This window comes from Rhineura floridana, chromosome 5, assembly GCF_030035675.1.
Source record: "Rhineura floridana isolate rRhiFlo1 chromosome 5, rRhiFlo1.hap2, whole genome shotgun sequence".
In the NCBI taxonomy this organism is placed as follows: domain Eukaryota; kingdom Metazoa; phylum Chordata; class Lepidosauria; order Squamata; family Rhineuridae; genus Rhineura; species Rhineura floridana.
The window spans coordinates 11,821,217-11,841,413 of NC_084484.1; the positions used below are offsets into that span (position 1 = coordinate 11,821,217).

General features: G+C 41.6%; 1 protein-coding gene across 4 annotated transcripts in view; it reads left to right on the top strand.

Moving 5' to 3' along the window:
- PCDH17 (protocadherin 17) overlaps positions 1–18,895 on the top strand; it is a 206,908-nt gene extending 188,013 nt beyond the window's left edge. For 2 of the 4 annotated variants that reach the window (XM_061629951.1, XM_061629950.1), the window contains exons 4-5: positions 2,449–2,523; positions 16,364–18,895. In XM_061629951.1, the coding sequence (XP_061485935.1) occupies positions 2,449–2,523; positions 16,364–17,049 (761 nt within the window). In that variant the 3' untranslated portion in view covers positions 17,050–18,895. The remainder of the gene's footprint in view (positions 1–2,448; positions 2,524–16,363) is intronic. The other 2 variants (XM_061629953.1, XM_061629952.1) reach the window with 2 other exon arrangements.
- Positions 18,896–20,197: the final 1,302 nt, after the last annotated feature.

The following is a 20,197-nucleotide window of genomic DNA, read 5'->3' on the forward strand; positions in this document are numbered from 1 at the left end:
TTGCCCGCCTCCTCTCTGCCTCTTTCAGCATTTTTACATCACCCATCTGGGCCTCAAGTGAACAAGCTCATTCTCTGAGAGCCAGGAGCTCATTGGACCAAACACACAATATGACACTCTTTCCAATAAACTGGATAGCCCCCACCATGGCTGCTGGCTATCTACCTGCACATCTCTTAGTGTTGTTTATTGAGTTAGTTTACTGGAGAGCTTGGGATTTGTTAGGTCACTAAAGGGAAAGGCAGAATAGTCTGCCCTGGCTTCCTCACCCTGCTGCCAAACTGTCTCAGCTGCTTAACTAGCTTGTTGCCTTGGTTTGATGCTTTATTACTGGGGCTGAGAGACTATGTCAGGTGCGTCTCCCTTCTTCTTCATGGAGTGGGCTTCCTCGCTAGGTTGTTCTAAATTTATATCTCAACTAGCTTTCCCTAAGTGCTGATGCAGCCAGTTAGAACTGGGAGTGTGCATTAGAAAAAACACAAGGAGGTGTGGCTCAACTATTGAGCTCCCCCAATTCCCATGGGTTGAAATTTGAAAGGATGATGGGTTTAGGTCCATTTAGCTTCATAGGAATGGGGAGTAGACTATGGGGCATTGATACCAGATGAATTGAGGATTAATGGGAGGGAATGAGGAGTTGTAGCCTCTCTGGGTCTTGTAACTTGTTTTATACTGAGCTAAAATATGAAAATTTGGCTTGGATAAAGATCTACTCTTTGTATTTTGCTGCCCTTAATACCTTAAACCAGGTATACACTGCTGGATCTGAAGATTTTTAAAGTGTGAGTTACCCTACAGTTTTAAATTGTAATTTACACTATAGGTTTGAAAAACTGAACTACTTGTTAACTGGTTTTAATTGAACTGAAAGCTGAAACTTTCAACTGAGTCCTAGTCTTACTCTTTGGTTTATCTGCTGCCCTTTTTACCCTAAAAAACTAAAGCCCACCTTTTTTAATTTAAGCTGACTCTCCCACTACCTAGGTCTGCGTTTTGTGGAACTATACCGCCTCTCCAAAAATGCAATTTAATCTAGGTTTCTGGTTTACTGTGCTCCTCAAGACTAGGGTCGAGGTAGCTTCCCTGCTAGGATAGAACTGAAAAATGATGTTTCTAGAGGCTCATCGCTCTTAGGATGTAGCTGCTAAGTGATACTCTTTTACAGGATTTAGCTCCTAGCACACCCTTACTGTGCTTTTATTATAGTTTAAGCTGATGCTTAATTAATTAATTAAACGAGTGGTACACTTACCCTCTAGTCACTCGGCTGCTTATCTCACTTTTTACCTGGGCTTGATAGTTTATAACTGAGGCTGAGACATTTCATCAGCTGAGGCGCCACTCAGGCTTGTGGAGCCAATTTCAGTACTCTGGTGACATACACACCATACAATTAAAGCATATTCCCCCCAATTAATCCTGGCAACTGTAGTTTACCCCTCACAGAGCTACAATTCCCAGGATTCTTGTGGGGGTGCTTTAACTGTATGGGGTGTATGCAGCCTCAGTAATTGTTTATTGTGCTCACTTTGCGAAGGAATCTTGTCATTCTCAGCTCGGCCAATTCACCCCCCCCCCCAAATTCCCCTAGTCATCGAAGGGAATTTGTGACTGGACTTTACTCATATACAGTTCAAGATTTTAAATATCTCACATTTTCCACAGATTCTCCCCCTGCCCCCATATAAGTTATTCATTCACAAGTCTGATTAAGCATTAGTAAATCCAGTGATGAAGTCAAACTTTTTGTGACCAATATAGTGAAGAGAAAATGTGTATAAATGTGCCCTGAAATGAACCACTTTCCTCAGTATGTTCATTGTAGTCTGTAACAGAATTGTGTCTTTCATGTTGTTGGTATCTTCTAGCAAGTGGGGATAGCAGGCTAAGGTGGGGGAAGAACCCAGACAAGCATGTGCCTACTTCGATTAGTCCTTTGCTTGTGTAAAATCTCCTGAAATATTTATTAAATATGTTTTATCAAAAACTATGGTGGGAGGAGATGGTTCTGATGAAAATGATGGCATGTTTGAATAGTAAGAGGAGTGAAATGAAATTAAACTCTGTTTTGAAATTTGGGGGGAAAGTCTTACATTTTAATATGTGTAAAACTTTGAAAATCAAAAACTTGAATTCACATTTCAGAAACCAAGATTTTTGTTGTTGAAAATCAGGTTTTGAGATAAAGATTTGGATATCATTCTATACATCTTTTCAGTAAAACTCCCCCCCCCCTTTGATACCCAAATTTCAAACTATAAAATTACTAAATGCACGTAAACAGTTTGGGTCTATATTTCAGAGAGTTCAGGTTTGGACACATATGGCCTGGATGAAGGATTTCAGTTGTGAACATTTAAAATTTAGCGGGGTGTAGTGGGGGGGGGAGAGAGAGAGAATGGCATGGTGTTTTCTGCTCTATAACTCACAGGTCCAATTTTCCTCCAGAACAGCAAGGGAGAGGCCAAAGACCCATTGTTGGGATCTGTGGACAGGCCCGCTGTAAGGAAGGGAATTTTTCAGGTAACAAACATGTTTTCTTTTTCTTGCATGAATGTGTTAAATATAACTTTAATGCTAGAACTGCAGACTATGCCCATGTTCACATCAGAGCCCTAAACAGGGCTTCAATGTTGCGAGAAGCCTCTCTGTGACATAGAAGCAGTTCTGACCACTGCTACAGCCACCCACAGAGAGCCCCTGCCAGCTCTGTCTCAATGCTGATCATTTGCTTGCTCTGCCTCCATTGATGCTCAATTTTTTATTTTAATTTTTGCGACAGCAGAGAGGAACAAAGAGACGTCCTTGTTTCTCTCTTTTTTCAAGCAGCCTGACACTGCAGTAGGGTAATGCTAGACAGGGCTAGGAGTGGCTATAGCTATTTTCAGAACCAAAAGCCATCACCTGGAGGCTTCTGACCACATGGAGGCTCATTCACAGGGTCATGTTTGAACGGCACTTGGATTTCACAGGAACAGTTTGTGTACAAGGGTTCTTTCATGCGATAGGATATAAAGAACAGCTTTGACCCTTTTAAATATATTTCACATTTTTGGAATTAATCTCAGATGTGATGGAGTAGGGTTAGCCCATCGGCCTTTGAAATAATTCATGCCAAATTCATGGTGAAATATCTTCCCTTTGTTGTTATATGCCTTCAAGTCGATTACAACTTATGGCGACCCTATGAATCAGTGACCTCCAACAGAACCACCTGTTCAGATCTTGTAAGTTCAGGTCTGTGGCTTCCTTTATGGAATCAATCCATCTCTTCTTTGGCCTTCCTATTTTTTTACTCCCTTCTGTTTTTCCCAGCATTATTGTCTTTTCTAGTGAATCAGGTCTTCTAATGATGTGTCCAACATATGATAACCTCAGTTTCATCATTTTAGCTTCTAATGATAGTTCTGGTTTAACTTGTTCTGTGACCCAATTATTGGTATTTTTCGCAGTCCACGGTATGCGCAAAGCTCTCCTCCAACACCACATTTCAAATGAGTTGATTTTTCTCTTATTTGCTTTTTTCACTGTCCAACTTTCACATCCATACATAGAGATCGGGAATGGTCTGAATGATCCTGACTTGAGTGTTCAGTGATACACCTTTGCATTTGAATCTTCCCTTAACTCTCTCCAGAAAGATGAGCACTTATAGTGCCCTAAATGAACATTACATGTAAATGCATACAACTAGCCCATAATTGTTCGGTGGGGAGGGGTGCGGTTACAAAACAACTACATATTGAGAGAGTGAATTGGAGCATTATGTGAATCATAAGTCCTTTCCATATAAACTACTCCCCCAACCTTCCAGATGTATGTTTCCGCTTGCAGGCATGCATCTGGAACGGGGGTTGAGGAGGACAGGGTATTGAAGGGGGGAGATGAAGCAAAAAAGTAGTGGCCAGTGAAAAGGTCTCTCTCCCCTTCTTCAGTCCTCTCAAAGCTGCTTCTTTGTAACAAAAGCAAATTACTGGATTTTTGGCATGTAACATTTAGTTAAGCCATAATGGTAGCAACCCTTGGATAGTTAGAGCTACCTAGAGACAACCTTCTCATTGAGTAAGGTGAGGTAGAAAATTGGTGTCATTGAGGGCTGGAATGTAGAGGACAGGATTGATGGGTGCAATCCAGTCGGAGGACAATCAATTCTTATGCCATTTGTGGAGGGGATTTTCCTTCTAATTTGTGCCCAAGATTAATTCATGTAACTGGGATTTGGTGCATCAGGCACCAAGATGTCTTGGGCCAGCCCTGACAGGGATCAAAAGCTATGTAGTGCATAGCTGCACTAGCCTTCTCACACATTAAAAAAAATCATTCTGGATTTATTGCCAATCAGTTTTCTAATCTAACCCTCCTAATTGCTTTGCCTAGCTGAAAAACGAAAGCATCTAGACCAATATAAATATGTAGATTCCAGAGAGCTCTGTTTAACAACATGGAGCTTGAACATAGATAGAACTCTATTTGTTTATCTCTGCTTATTTATGTCAAGATCAATTGTAATTAAAGGTGAATTCGGCATCTGAAGAAGTACTTCAGCTGATGGTTCTCATCAGAAGAATTCCATATCCCTTAGGCTTAGGACATATCAAAGAAACTATTATTCTACCTTCCTCATCTCTCCCTGACTATAGATAGGTTGTGATAAAGAGTTGTTTTTTCAGCAAGATATTTGCCTATCATCTTTTCTTTCTAAAAAACAACAACTTTTTTGATAGCAATTTTATAAGGTCTTCCTTCTGACACTATTGCAGCAGCAACTAAAGCTGTCAAAACTATAAACCATAATATCATCTGGATGGACAGGGAATCAATCCCATATGGTTTCTTCTAAACATGTTATGTAAACTATGGGAATGGGCATCATCTTATTTAGAGACAAAAAAAAAAAGCAAAGCCTCTACCTAACTCATGAAGAGGCTTACTCATTTTACAATTTTCTTAAATTCACAGTCACAAATTAAGGAAGACCAGTACCAGTTTAAAAATGCTTAGAGCATTTTCCACATGCCTCAGAAAGATAACATTTGGTACACATATTGCTGAAGACACACTACAGTCAGGTATGGGGAACCTTTGGCCCTCCAGATGTTGCTTGAACTACAGCTGCAATCAGCCCCAGCAAGCATGGCCAGTGGCCTGGGAAGATACTCGTTACAGTTCAGCGACATCGGGAGGGCCAAAGGTTCCCCACACCTGCCTTAAATACAAGAAAAGTCTTAAAGGGGGTATACCTCTCCCTCAGAATATTTGTATCCCAAAATATTTACCTCCATACCATTAAACTAGTTCTAGTACTACATGTCCAAAAGCAGTGAATGTTTACATCTAACAGTCAAAATGGAAGACATGAATTTGACTTCATAATAGTTGGGAAGAACTGTATCAAAGAGCAAGTAAAGCCACACTTAGGATAGAATATTGCCCTGTGCAAATTCCATTGCCGCTTAATGCACTTGCATCAACCTGGGGAAATTTCCATTACCAGCCAGGAATTTGTATCTGTTCACATAATCCAAGCTGAATTGATTAGTATACAGTTAAGCAGTCTTCAGGCATTACAGAGCAAAGAATCAACATGGGTCCAGTGGGGCCTTGAAATCAGGCCCGGCACGAGCGGGTGGCCAGGTTGGGCACTGACCAAGGGCCCATGAACTCGCAAGGGCCTCTCACCACCAGCAGCACTGGACCTGGTCACCTATGCCTGCCACCCATCTTCGTTGCTGTGGAGGCCTGCCAGTGCTGCCTGGCATGACTCAAGCTATTGAGTGATGCAAGGCAAAAGGTATGGTCACTCGCTCACTCACTCCAGAAAGTAGCAGCAGCAGTGCCTCTTTCTTCTCCTGCAGGAGTTGCCAGCAGGCGAGGTGGGAAAGGATGGGTGTGAAGCAGGGAGGTTTTCGCTTGAACATCTGAGGAGAAGGAAGAGACTCATCTGTTGCTGCCGCTGCTGCCTCACATGACACGAGTGAGCGTCCACCCCCTTCACCGCACCTCACTCACTCCAGGTGTGCCAGGCAGCAGCAGTGCCTCCTCCTTCGGTGTGCAACAAAAGCCTCCCTCCTTCTCGCCTCTCTTTTCCCACTTCAGAGACCTACCACATGCTGGCAACTCCTGCAGCAGCCCAGTGAGCCCTGCAAGAGTGGCTGCGGTGACAGCCCCCACCAGGGAGGGGCATACAGTGAAGAAGTTCCCTAGAGGGGCCTGAGAGAGATTGGGACGGAAGGGGGGAGTGGCATGGGGGGAAGCAAAAGAGAGAGGCGTTGGGGGGAACAAGGAGCAGGAGGGTTGGGGTAGTAGGAGGGGTTGGAGAGAGAAGGAAAGTGTGGGTTTGAGGCAGGAAGGGCTGGTAATGGAGAAAGAAAAATGGCATTGGAGAGGAGGGATTGGGGTGCGGGAAAATGGAGGGCTTGTGGCAGGAGGGATGAGGGATTGGTGAGACAGAGATAGAGAAATCAAAATGGGACCTGAGAAGAAAGAGATGTATATGGGGTGGAAGGAGGGTGGAGAGTGAGTGAGTAAGTAAGAAAAATGGGGGCATGGGGCAGGACGCAGGGGATGAAGGAAAAAGGAGGCGTAGGGAGCAGGAGTGGCTGGTGAATGTGTGTATGAGAAAGAAAGAACAGGTGCTTGGGGTGTGAGGGTGTAAAGAGAAAGGATGAGGTTATCGGGTAAGGTGAAAAATGAGGGGGTAAGAAAGGGAAATGAGGTACAAGATGAATGGAGGGCTATGGTAGGGAAAGGAGTGCATAAGGTGGTAAGGCGGCGGCAGCTGCCATGAGGAAACACCTGGGTGTCCTGGGGACACAGGGCCATTGTGCGCAATGGCCCCCAGAAACCTGGAGCCATCCCTGCTTGAAATCACACAGCTCTTCACACAATGAGGGTAAACTTCTGCATCAGGGAGCCTTTTGTAGCCATGGAGCTTCCTGCACAACTGAGAACCCTATTCAAGGATGCTAATCCCAGGGACAGTGTGAGCCAGTGTTGCTGATTTACATGCCCCAGAACATGTTTGTAAATGACTTGCGTCTTTAGTTTCCAGAGTAAATAGAAGAACTAGTTCCTAGAGACAGGGGAAAATATCTAAAGAGAATTTGTCAATGCACTCATGCATGTTTGAAATACCTGCATGCCATACTGCATTATCTGGCAATAAATACAAATCAGGCAGCCAGAAATGTAGCAAAGGGAAGCAAAGAATCAATCTTCCCAAGTTTTCAGAACATGCAGGGTCTTGTCAATTTTCAAAAAGTGACTATAGAGGGCAAAGGGCATATTACAAATTTGTAGAGCTCGGAGCAATGATATATGGGCGCTCAGCAGAGGGGGATGGCATAACAACATATATTGTACGTAATTTGAATTAGCTGTTACAAGGAAAAGAAGGAGAAGAGGCATGGAGTGGTGTCTAATTTGGCCCTATGAAATAAGCTAAAAAGAATATTCCCAAATCTGTTCAAAATATGTGTAGTTTATTTTAATGGATGAGCAAGGGCTGCATTATGAATTTATTTGCTTCAAGCAAGCTGCAAGCTACTTTAGGTCTGTCCAAGGGATTTTTGACTGTTTGAGCAGTAGATCACTTTAAGGATAGAGAATTTAGTTTAGCCTGCATTTTGAAGCAAACCAACCTAATTTGCATCCACTGGATCAGAAAGCAATTATCCATTAGATTGTGCATGTCTTCAAATTTTATGATACAGTTCTCTGCTCAAAAATGTAACAAAATGTGTATCAAAATCCATTTGTAAATGAATACATTGTGATAAAATATGTGTTTTAATACATATTTCTATCTAAATACGGATGTTCATATGGGATTTTACATTAAAATATTACAGATTAATGCAGAAAGAGAATGGAACAGATTTATGAACACATGCAAGACTGACAGAACCCAGAAACAGGCGGACTCGTCCATCCCTATCCCTCGTGTTGTATCACAAATTTCTGAAAGTCCTCTCAGATTCAGAATGATTTACCATGAAGGGTGCTGTTTGAGTAACACAACTCCAAAGGCACATTGCCACATAAGCCTAGTTACTTGCTCATTTGGGTTCTAGTCATTTGCTTTGGCTTGACCAAAATACACCTCCTATCTGCAGGCCTCAAAATTGGAGAGGGGAACATTCTGGCAATTTTGGGGATAGGAATGCACAATTTTGGAGGGTAATATTCACTGGAGTTTCTGGCTCTGATTGGCTGGTAGCCATTATTTTGATTCTCTCAGAATGTTCCATTCTGCAGGGCATGGGAAGGTAGGTAGCTTCCAGTGGGAGTCCGGCCTTATTTTTTTATGTGTTTTTTTTTAAAAAAAAACCCTTATAAACGAAAATGAATCCCACTGTCAGATAAGTGACCTCTTGACATGGCTGTCACAAGTCAGACATGAATGGTGAGTTCAGACAGGGAGGCATTTTTGGAGACTAGCTTTTACATTGTAGAAGTGGCTGCTATAATATTTGAATAGAAAGATCATACATAAGAAGCAACCAACATGGTTACTTCCCATGCCAGTGTTGCACTGTCCCCCCAAAAGGCAATTCTGATGTGGGTAGATATGTGGAGACCCGGGGGGGGGACAGAAAAATTCAAGGGCGTAGACGGGAGGAAAAAAATTCTTTTTCAATTTTCCCATTTTTTTTCTGGGCCTTCACATCTCTAGGTGAGGGGCAGGCTGCATCATTGTCACAAAAGAATGTTAGCAACCATGCTACATGTTAGTGACATCTCCCCATTGTTCTAATTTAATTTCTGTGGTTCAAATGGAGTTAAATTTAGCTTTATATCCTTAGTAGTAGTAGTAGTTTGCTTTGAACCTAGAGGAAAGCGGGGGCAGAGGCTATAAATAACAAATATACTTGGAAAGATAAATAAAATTGTCACAAAGCACATTCATCATGTGGACAAAGCACTACTGTTTTGTTGGATTCAGTTACACCTTAAAAACAATACATTAAGCAGAACTCCTATTCATCCAGAAAGTAATAGAAATTGCAACATATACATTACAAACATTTCAATAATAATAATAATTTGCATTGTACTAATGTCACTCTTGTTTGCCATTTTATTTCCCATCATTCTTCTCTGTGTAGCTAATCTGCCCATTCTGGTGGCACATGTATTTCAGTTTTCAACAGCTGTAAGTTTAGTTTTTTCTCATTCTGTAACCCTTTCATTTTTGAATGTTTAGTGTGCTTGGAGAACACTGCCGATTTGTATGCAATTAGCACAACTGTACATTATGCCGGGTACAGCCTGCTTTTTTGCAACCCTAAATCCTACCACAGCCGCCTTGTTTCTCTGCTCTTCTTTTTGCTATGACTTGCCAACCATGGTTAATTCCAGGTAACTTGTTTCCTTTTCTTTCACCGGCTTCTAATTTCTCTGGTCTATTTTCGGATTTGTTCTCCCTAACGTGCTCAAAGCGCATCTGATTGTTTACCCCTGAGTCTCCAGAGACTGACAGAAGCCTCGAGGCTGCTGCTGTTTATTGTACACACTTGGACTGTTAAGGCAAGGGTTTATTTTCAACCGGAGAAGCAAGTAGGCCTGAGTTGTTATAAAGACCAATGGTGCATATCCCCTTACCAGTGTATTTTGCTGCACAATGTGAGGTGAGGGCCCATTTTATATATTTATTTTTACCTTTCAAATTGATTCCACTTTCTCATAAATACTAATTTAGCTGTGGGCGGTGAGAGTTCGTTCTTTGTTGATAGTTTTTTGCTGCTGGTACAAAAGTACCTCTTCGATTTTCTTCCCCTCTCTGCTATCTGCAGCAAGTCAAAATTGCAGGCTAATGGTGAGGTGAGCGGCTTATAATATATGATAATCAATACTTCAAATCTGCTTTCTGTGATGTGACATAAAAAAAGGAAAGCAAGGAAGGAGGGGGTGGGGAAGAAAGCTGCTGTGTGTCCCCCCCCCCCAGCACAGTCTTGTAAAAACTCAAAGAGTGCTACTGGGTTTTCCCTTCAAGGTCAGTGTGTGCTTATTTCCTCTCCAAACCACTCTCTCCTCTTCATATTTAATTCAGTTGGTGCTAGGAATCCCAGGTAGCTAAAATGGACATTTAGTCAATAAGGCAAGCATACATACAAACCAGGATAATTTTTTACACGTTCAGAGGAAAGTAGAAGAGTGAGGAGATGTGACATAGGTCACTTCCAGCAGCGAAACCGATGATGATGAGGCAAGGTGAGATGATTCCCTCAAGAAATTTTGGGCACCATTCAGGGTGGCTGAGCAGGAGACAGAGTTGACCTAGGTGACCTTGCACACAGGGACACTGAGGGCTGATATCACTGTTCCCTGCTGCCTGTGGTTGCACTGAAAAGCCCTTCCCTGCACAAGCAATCTATTCCATGTGGGGGGCAGAGGGGGCAGTGATGCTGAAAGACCTTTACCAAATGCCTTAGTCCAAGTGTGTGGGGATTTGTATCCCAGCATCAGATAGCTTGGGAACAGTTTACACTGGCTTGCCTTTGCTTACTTTGTTGTTATCCATATTTGGTAATCTGCTGGTCTATTGTATCTTTATTTTAATTGTAAGCTCTCTTGGGAATAGTGTAGGGATAGTGTATACATTTAGCAAGTAAATAAACAGTTCTTATTGAACTTACCAGGAGCTACACAAGCATACTGTACTTCTCCTGCCTTGAGTCTAGAAGAGATGGGCTATACATGTAGCTAACTAAAAAGAAAGAAAGAATAAAGAATAAATACATGAAGTTTGCAGTAGAATAATGCACCTTGTTTTAAGAGAGTGTGATTGGAGAGATGCCTTGTTCCCAGACACCCAAATGTCTTGGACCAACCCTTATCACTCAGAGATTTTCACTTCTGCACAGTGAACAAGCATGCTCTTTCTGGAGGGGAAGGTGAAAATAAAGAAGATTCCTTGAGCCAAGTTCAAAATAAATGTTTTCTGCCACCTTCCACCTTCATTCTATTTGTGGTGTGGTTTGTGTGGTTGTCTGCTTTCCTTTGTATATTTTAAAGGGAGACTATCTTCAAAGTTACTTGGAAAATGGTCAAACTCCAATACCAGTAGACTGACTGGCAGAATACAAGTGTGTGTGGAACTGGACATGGCTAGAAGAGCTCTGATGTGGTTTGTGATGTGACACTGGGGTGCGTGTGAGTCTGTTGTTCACAACAAAAAAGTCAATGATCCTACTGGATGTGTCATAGTCCTTGGATATGGTGTAAGTATTTTTTTGACACTGTTTAGGGAGCTTCTTTGTGCCAGAAAGCAGCACAGAAACATTAAGATAAAGTTGAGTAAAGTAACTCTATATCCCAGCCACATCCACAGATGTGGCTGCCTCTGTGTTAGTCCAGTATTCCATGCTAAAAGCCCCAAATAAGAGCAGACTGTGAATATTGAACAAAAGTGTTTAAATGCCATGAATTTTCATGCTATATACCAAGGGATCATGGTGGTTATTTTTAAATTGTTTAGCAAGGCATCAATGAACAATAAACACATGCAGTACTCTCTGCATTTTTCTCATAAACATTTCTCCCGCCTACTGATATGGTTAATCTGGTCTGAACTATACTATTTTCAGACTTTAGGTAAAGGTTCATGTGACTGAATAATTCCACACTTTTTTAAAAATAAAAAAAATAAGTATGCTTTGTTGTGGTGAGGGTGGAATAAGACTAGAATCTTTCTCCCAGAGTTTCCACTGGCTGTATGATGATGAGAACTAGACCTCTGTAATAATAACAATAATAAAATTTTATTTGTGAGTCGCCTATCTGGCCGAATTAACGGCCACTCTAGGCGATGTACAATAACAGGGTAAAATACAATATAAAACCATAACAACAACGTTCAATAATTAAGCTAACCACCACTCTTATATGTAATCAGCAGCATTAAACAAACAAACAAACAAAAAAACTAACCCACCCCAGAAACCCCATAGGCCTGCCTGAACAGCCAGGTTTTCAATGTCCGGCGGAAACTTGACAGGGAGGGGGCATGGCGAAGATCGAATGGGAGGGAATTCCAGAGGGTGGGAGCCACGATCGAAAATGCCCTCTCTCTGGTCCACACCAGCCTAGCTGTTTTAACTGGTGGGACCGAGAGAAGGTCTTGTGTGGCTGATCTTGTTAGGCGGCATAATTGGTGATGCTGGAGGCGCTCCTTCAGATAAACTGGGCCGAAATCGTATAGGGCTTTAAAGGTTAACACCAGCACCTTGAATTGGGCCCGGTAAACAACTGGTAACCAGTGAAGATCTACTAATACTGGAGTGATGTGATCATAGCGACGGCTGTTCTTTATCAAATGTGCCACCGCATTCTGTATCAGTTGTAGTTTCCGGACCGTTTTCAAGGGCAGCCCCACGTAGAGCGCATTACAGTAGTCACTGTATCACTCATGGGAGAAGATGGACAGGAAGGTAGGGTTGCAGCCTCCGTATCAGATGGAGTTGATACCAAGCTGCCCGGCTCACTGCTGACACTTGAGCCTCCATAGACAGCTGTGAGTCAAGAATGACCCCGAGGCTGTGGACCTGGTCCTTCAGGGGCAATTTTATCCCATTAAACACCAGGTCTATATCTCCCAACCTTCTCTTATCTCCCACGAGCAACACCTCGGTCTTGTCAGGGTTCAGTTTCAGCCTATTCCGTCCCATCCATCCACTTACGGCCTCCAGGCACTTGGACACGGTATCTACAGCCAACTCTGGTGATGATTTAAACGAGAGATAGAGCTGAGTATCATCCGCATATTGGTGACACTGCAGCCCAAACCTCCTGATGATGGCCCCTAGCGGCTTTACATAGATGTTGAATAGCATGGGGGAGAGGATAGAACCCTGTGGCACTCCACAATTGAGAGGCCAAGGGTCTGAAACCTCATCCCCCAATGCCACCCGTTGGTGCCTGTCTGAGAGATAGGAGCGGAACCACCGTAACACAGTGCCCCCTATTCCTAATCCCTCCAGGCGATCTAAAAGGATACCGTGGTCAACGGTATCAAAAGCTCATGTATAGCTCATGTTCCAAAGGAAGTCAACATGCTGCACAAGTTTAACAAATGACCGATACACAGTACAGCTGTTTGGACAGGAGCAAAAAGTAATCAGGGCCTGGCTGTGGCATAGGACTAGGTTTAGACGTTTGCCTATTTCTCTGGAGCTACACTGCTGCGTGGTGCCTGGCTTGGGGTGAGCCACCATAAGGCACAAAGAGGCTGCATATCTACTGTCATGTGGACCATACATTTTCACATATTTTGGACTTGACTTATGGCACACTTGTTGAAAAGATTGGCCATGCTCCATGTTATATAATAGAAACATCATGCATATTCCCAGTCTGATTGTTGTTTCCATATCATAATATAGGTGCACAAGGTTTTCTCTCAGATTTTCTTGTAGACACACATTTGCTTTCAGTTTAGAGAACACCACTGCTATACCTCTGTTATTGTTATGACATAAAGTATCTAAACTTTCTATGTGCTGCTGTACATGTATTAAGAGATAAGACTGTCCCTGCCCACAGGCTCACAATCTAATAAACATAATACAAAAGGGGGGAGGAGAGGGAATGAACCACATTCACACCATGCATTTGTTCCACTTTAAACAGTCATGGCTTCCCCCAAAGAATCCTGGGAAGTATAGCCTGTGAAAGGTGCAGATTCTGACTTACGGCGACCCTATGAATAGGGTTTTCATGGAAAGCGGTATTCAGAGGGGGTTTACCATTGCCTTCCTCTGAGGCTGAGAGGCAGTGACTGGCCCAAGGTCACCCAGTGAGCTTCATGGCTGTGTAGGGATTCGAACCCTGGTCTCCCAGGTTGTAGTCCAACACCTTAACCACTACACCACACTGGCTCTTAGGAGACCCCTATTCCGCTCATAGAGCTATAATTTGCAGAGTTCCCTAGAAGGAAGGACTGACTGTTAAACTACTCTGACAATTTGTCTCTTTGCGGAGAATAATAGTCTCCTCTCTGCAACTTTCACAAACTACCCTTCCCCTTGGGGTAAGCCGTGACTGTTTAAAGGTGAATAATAGTGGAATAAATGTATGGTGTGAATGTGGTCCTGGAGAGGAAAGAGGGAAGTAAGAATTTGGAGCAGTTGGATCTTTGCTGATGGGGCCAGATTGGCCTCCTCTTCGCCATGATATTGTTCCTGTGGCAGGGGGTGCAAGGGCAGAAGCCATACTGTGCCTCCTTTCAGCTCAACAATCTTGTAGATTATATTTAGCAAATGTACAAATGGGTGTCTCATGCTATCCTTCGAAATTAGCACTTCTCCAAATTTTGCAATGCCTTTCTCCAGCCAAAATATGTGCACAAATATTTGTATGTAACTGAAAAATAATGTTTTAAAAATTCATTATTGTAGGGGGAAATTTTATTCAGCCTTTTTTTAAAAAAAAAAGTTGTACAAACTAATGGAGAAATAGAGCAAGCTGATTAGAAAAATGAGAGTAAAATTGACAGATGCATCCATCCCTTTCCTCCCAAGACTCGCTTGTCGCATACCTAAACCAGATTTAAAGCCTAGAAAGTTTTTAGTACGAATGTTCAGATTTTTGTGTTTTATTTACACAGTTGTAGAGTACCCAGAACAATCCATATGGAGTATTTTCATTTATATCTATTTAATGTTTTACAATTCTTAAATAATATATGGAGGCTACCATTTATTTCCACAAATAGCGTGCAAAGTATTAAAGCCCCACACATCCAGTTTGTTCAGATATGCTCTGGACATGATCCAGCCAAAGTTAAGCACTTTCCTACTTCAACAAGACTTCAACAGGAGAGATTTAAGTACATTTGTTTGTAAAAGTCCCCATTAAAATGAGTGGGATTTACATGGGCTTAACTCGGGCGCTATTGTGTCCAATATACATCCTTTTTTTTCTTTGATTGACTTTACAGAATGCTCTGGGAACACAAACTATTAACAAAATGAACTTTCTTATTGTATTTTTTACTTTTATTTAATACTTATTTCTTAGAGAGCCACTTATTGGCTTCTTTGACTTAGCTATGACCAACAAACTGTACCCAGGAAGGACCTATGGAGATGAAAGTATGGGATTAATGCAGATAGAGAATGGCCCAGTTCTCAGTGGCTCACTCTCAGTACTGTGGGACAAAGTTAATACCAACAGTCATGTGAGATGAACCAAAACCTGTCCATCCTCTCAGCCACTGAGATCACCAGGGACAGGTTTAGCACGTATGCCAGTTGTATCCCTTTGTCCTGTTACTTTTTTCTCATGTTATTGAATCCCTATCATTCAGATATCTGGAGAAATCCAAAGCACTTCACTTTGGGAGTAAAACTGTCTCAATGATCCTGTTACTGGATTGCCCACCAAGAGGGACCCCCTGGCATGTCTGTTGCATAGAGCATCCAGGCACACATTGCACACATTGGCATACCACAGACCCTCCCTCTAAATGCACATATACATACGCACTGCCCATTGTAACTACAGTCATTTTGCTAATTCTTATGAGAATATGATGCCCAGGAAGAAAAGCCACTCCATTAACTATTCTTGCCATGATTTTGAGAAAAGGAAGCAGTCTGACTGGAAATATTGTCAGCTCTAAGAAAATGTAAATGTATGACACTTCCAAATAGTATGTATTGTGAAAATCAATTTCCCCATTTTTTTCATCAAAACAAAACAAAATACAGATAAAACCAATTACACGATCCATACTCGTGTCTAATAAAGCAGCAGTAATGTCTCTTTTGACGAGCTTGTACTTAATGCACAGTGGCAGAAAATTCCATTCGTGTTCTTTGCTAGAAAAGGAAGCTTTCTGAGATACCCCTCTTTTTACTACCTGACTGCCATACAACATAACAATTACAAACAACAGAGGTGTCAAAGGTGAAAGCTCAGCTTGCTTAGTTTTTATGAAGTGTTTGTATTTATGTGGAGTCAGTTATTATTCAGTTATTCGATCTTGTGTTAAAATAATTCTGATAGTGCTTTTTGAGTTTCTTAACTACTGTTCAGTCTTTCTCAAATGATTTTAGCAGAAGAGAGACAAACAGATTTCTGCAGCAGATTAGTTTACAGATGAAGCTCCGTTCCGCTGAGAGTATCTCCCTAATGACCCTTTTCTGCTTCCTTTGGGCTATACAGCCACTGGTGTACCTAGAGAATAGTTCTAAATAAATAGATTGTCTCAACGTGTTGGTTTATGCAATGTTCCTGAAATGTTATAATTGTGATTCTTTTGTAATGAAGAGAGCCAGTGATCAAGTGAGCAAGCTGTGATCTGATTGAGGCAGCTGATTAATGACCTTAACACGTTGCTTTTTTCTTGTTTATTTTGCAGAACAAGAGGAGTGCATTAATTGCACAGATGAATGCCGAGTTCTTGGTCATTCTGACAGATGTTGGATGCCCCAGTTCCCCCCTGCCAACCAGGCTGAAAATGCAGATTATCGAACAAATCTCTTTGTACCCACAGTGGAAGCTAATGTTGAGACTGAGACTTATGAAACTGTGAACCCCACGGGGAAAAAGACTTTTTGTACATTTGGGAAAGACAAGAGAGAGCACACTATTCTCATTGCCAATGTGAAACCTTATCTCAAAGCCAAACGTGCCCTGAGTCCTCTCCTCCAGGAGGTTCCCTCAGCATCAAGCAGCCCAACCAAGACCTGTATTGAGCCTTGCACCTCAACAAAAGGACCGCTGGATAGTTGCGAAGTCAAAACAGGAGCCTTGGCTGAACCCAGCAGCCAGTACATGACACCCAGTGACAGTCAGTATCTATCACCTAGTAAACAGTCCAGAGACGCTGCCTTCATTGCGTCTGATCAGATGGCCAGGGTTTTTGCTGAGGTGCATGCCCGAGTGAGCCGAGACTCTGCTGAGATGGACTCTGTATTGGAGCAGATAGACCGTTCAAACAGGGAACTAGGGAGAGAGTCAGTGGATGCAGAGGAAGTAGTGCGGGAGATTGACAAGCTCTTGCAGGACTGCCGGGGAAATGACCCTGTGGCTGTGAGGAAATGAAACAAAAAACAAAAGACGGCCTGGCATTTATTTGCTTCTTCTGCTGAATTAAAAAAAATAAATCTCCCCTGGTCCTAAAATTTATACAGGGATGAACGAAGACCAATGCTGCTTTAAGGCTTTTAGTGAACATCTGAAGTGCCCACAAGTATGTTATTTTCACTGCTCTTTCTTTTTCCACAGATAACACTGGTTTCGTTTTTACCAAACTTTCATTAGAACAGTGTGATGTATGTTAAAGAAAACGAAGGGAGGAATGAAGGAAGGGAAAAAATGGTGCCACTTTGACAATCTAATAGAAAGGTATAAGGTGGGGGGAAGACAAACGGAACCTGATATTTTAAGACTGTTAGTTGATGTTGACTTCACTGTTTACGTGTAGATCCCATAAAAAGCAGGGTGAAATAGTTCTCTGATAGGTTTCCAGCAGTCATTATAGGCTGCTACTGAAAAATCCCAAAATCAGAAACCAAGAAAGAAAAATTCTTGTTGTCACCCAAGCTACACCAAGCATCAACACTCATTTGTGACAACCATTTCTGTATAAAGTTATCTGTCATAAAAAAAGAAGAAAAAAAAGAAAAAAAGAGAAAGGAACCCGAGAATCCATTCCATAGCATTGATCAGCAAAAATATTCTGGCCATTAGTAACACAGCTCATGTCATATTAAAGTTAAATGTAAAATGATAGCGTCCATGTTTGTCCTGCACATGCATAAACTAACTCACGTGGTAAGAAGAAGGGGAAGCAGCTTTAGTGTCCAGCAAAACTCTAGGCTAGCAGTATGTTTTAAACCTGAGGCATAATATAAGATCACAAATTATAATTACCTTTTGATGGGTAATAATAGAGGAGATAAATTAACATTATTAACACCTTTTGTAATTCATTTGTGGACACTAAAATAGCTCAAGTGAGTGCAAACATTTCAGACATTCACACAAATCCACACACAACCATTTAAATGTGCAAATGTAAGAAGATTCAATGTGTTTACATCAAATGACATATTTTTATTGATTTATTGCAGATTCAGTGCATTTGAGCCAAATTGTTGAGTGTATAAGAGCTATATTGTGTATTTTATTAAATTAATATATAGTTGTGTTGCAAAAAAAATATTTGGGCTTATAATGTAAATGGCAAGTGTTGCCTCAGTAGCTGTCAAACTCTATGAGTTTTGTTCTCTCCTTTTCTTTCTTTCTTTTCTTTCCCCCCACAGAGTGTGGGAAGCAGAGCCTCAGAGCAAAGTCTCTTGTTTAATGTATGGTCTACCAAGTACCGCAGTACATAATCTGTTCAAAATGTGTCTTGAGTGAGTTGACGGAGCTAACTGAACGGCCGATGAATACATCCATCAGTCATGGTTATGTGCAAGTCCTTGTAGAAGCTTCTGTCACAACCCATGTTTAATAACAAAAATTACACTTGAACCAACACCTGGAACCTCCTTGTTCTTTACTGAGCGTACTCACTCACTCACATAGACACAGGCCGTCTGTTTAGATAGCACAGTCATGGTTGAATTCTCAAATTACCCTAATATTTCAAAGTTTCATACTAGTCTTCGGTTCATGGAGCATGAAAATGCTTTGGTGCCCATGTGGTACAAACAATCTTTTGTCTGGTTTCCTGGAAATTGCTGTTACATTGACTAAGGTTTCAGTTTGAGCTCACAGCACTCCCTCTGTCCCTCTTATCATCTTCTGTTGTTATAACTTTTGTTAATGTTATCCACTCTCTGTCCATTGCACACACTTTTCTGTATGCTCTTCTGCATTTGATTCTTATGCAAGCTACAGTATAACATTAACGTTTTCTTTGAATTAAATTTGTAAGTACAACTAAACACCATAACACATTCATATAAACCCTTAGTTCTGCATTTGTGTTTTGAGTAAATTGTGCAACATAACACCAATATTAAATATGAACCACCATTTTCTTTCTTTTTTTTTCAATATGAAAAGCAAACTGGCTTCTGGCTGGCAAATTTCAGACTTCAGAGCCATTCTTTAATTTCAAACTCCACATTTTCAACTCCACTAAAGATGCAACAGAGTAGAACCTAGTAGTTATGTTATATTAATCGTACAATGGTTATCACATTCATAAAAGCAAAATTGGGACTAAAAATAATTCTTTTTGGTATCTGAAAACAGCTAATCCAAAGCTAGCTCTTGATTTCCATCATACAGATGTTTGAATCAGCAGCTCTGATAGTCATGCAAGGCTACATTGTGGGCAGAAAGCCTGGTATGAGCAGGAACTGCCTATTCCCTGACACTTAAGATTGCTTCCTGATGTCCATACTAGCAGCAGCAAACAGCATGATGGGACAGCAGTGCCACCAGACTTCTGGTCGGTCATATCAATGCTGTTTACCAGGAGGAAGTGAAGGAGATGGTGGTGAAATCAGCACAGTGCAAACGTGCTGGCATTTGCACCATGCTGACCTTGCCACCATCTCACCTCTTCCCCCCTACCTCCTGGCAAGCAGCAGTGACGCAACTAACTGGAAGTGAGGTGAGCACCACCATGCCATCTGCTACTGCTTAGCCGTGAAGGTAGCAGGAAGTGAAAGGTACCTTTATTTAGATTATCAATCACCCACAAATTATGGAGTCTGGATGAGCTCTAAGCGACATTCTGAGATCTGGATGTGCTGCTCCTCATGTCCTATGCTATATGCCTTGAACAGCTTTGAATCATTGCCAGAGAGTCCAATACTGATTTAACAAAATGGCTAATTTGAAGCTCTTCTCCATAACCAATTGATACAAATCAGTTTATGTAGCTAAAATGTGTTGTTCTAAAATATAATTTTGCCAGGAAACTCCAAGCTGATAAAGCTCTGACATATGAAATGTCCCTGTTAGAAAGGAGTATCAAGCATGCAGTTTCTGCCAGCAGCACAGTTATTCCACAGAGGCTTAGCTTCTGTATATAAGCAGTGTTAAGTGATGGAGGCAAGTGTTTTTTCTAAATGGTTTCAGCACTAAGTAACCAGTTCACTGTTATGTGTCTGAAGACATAAACACACACAGATACGTAGCCTTCCAAGAAAGGCCTTTGCCAATGCAAAAAAGCAATTTACCTTAAGGCACTCTGTCACTGGTGATTTACTAGCTCTAGCTGTTTAACACA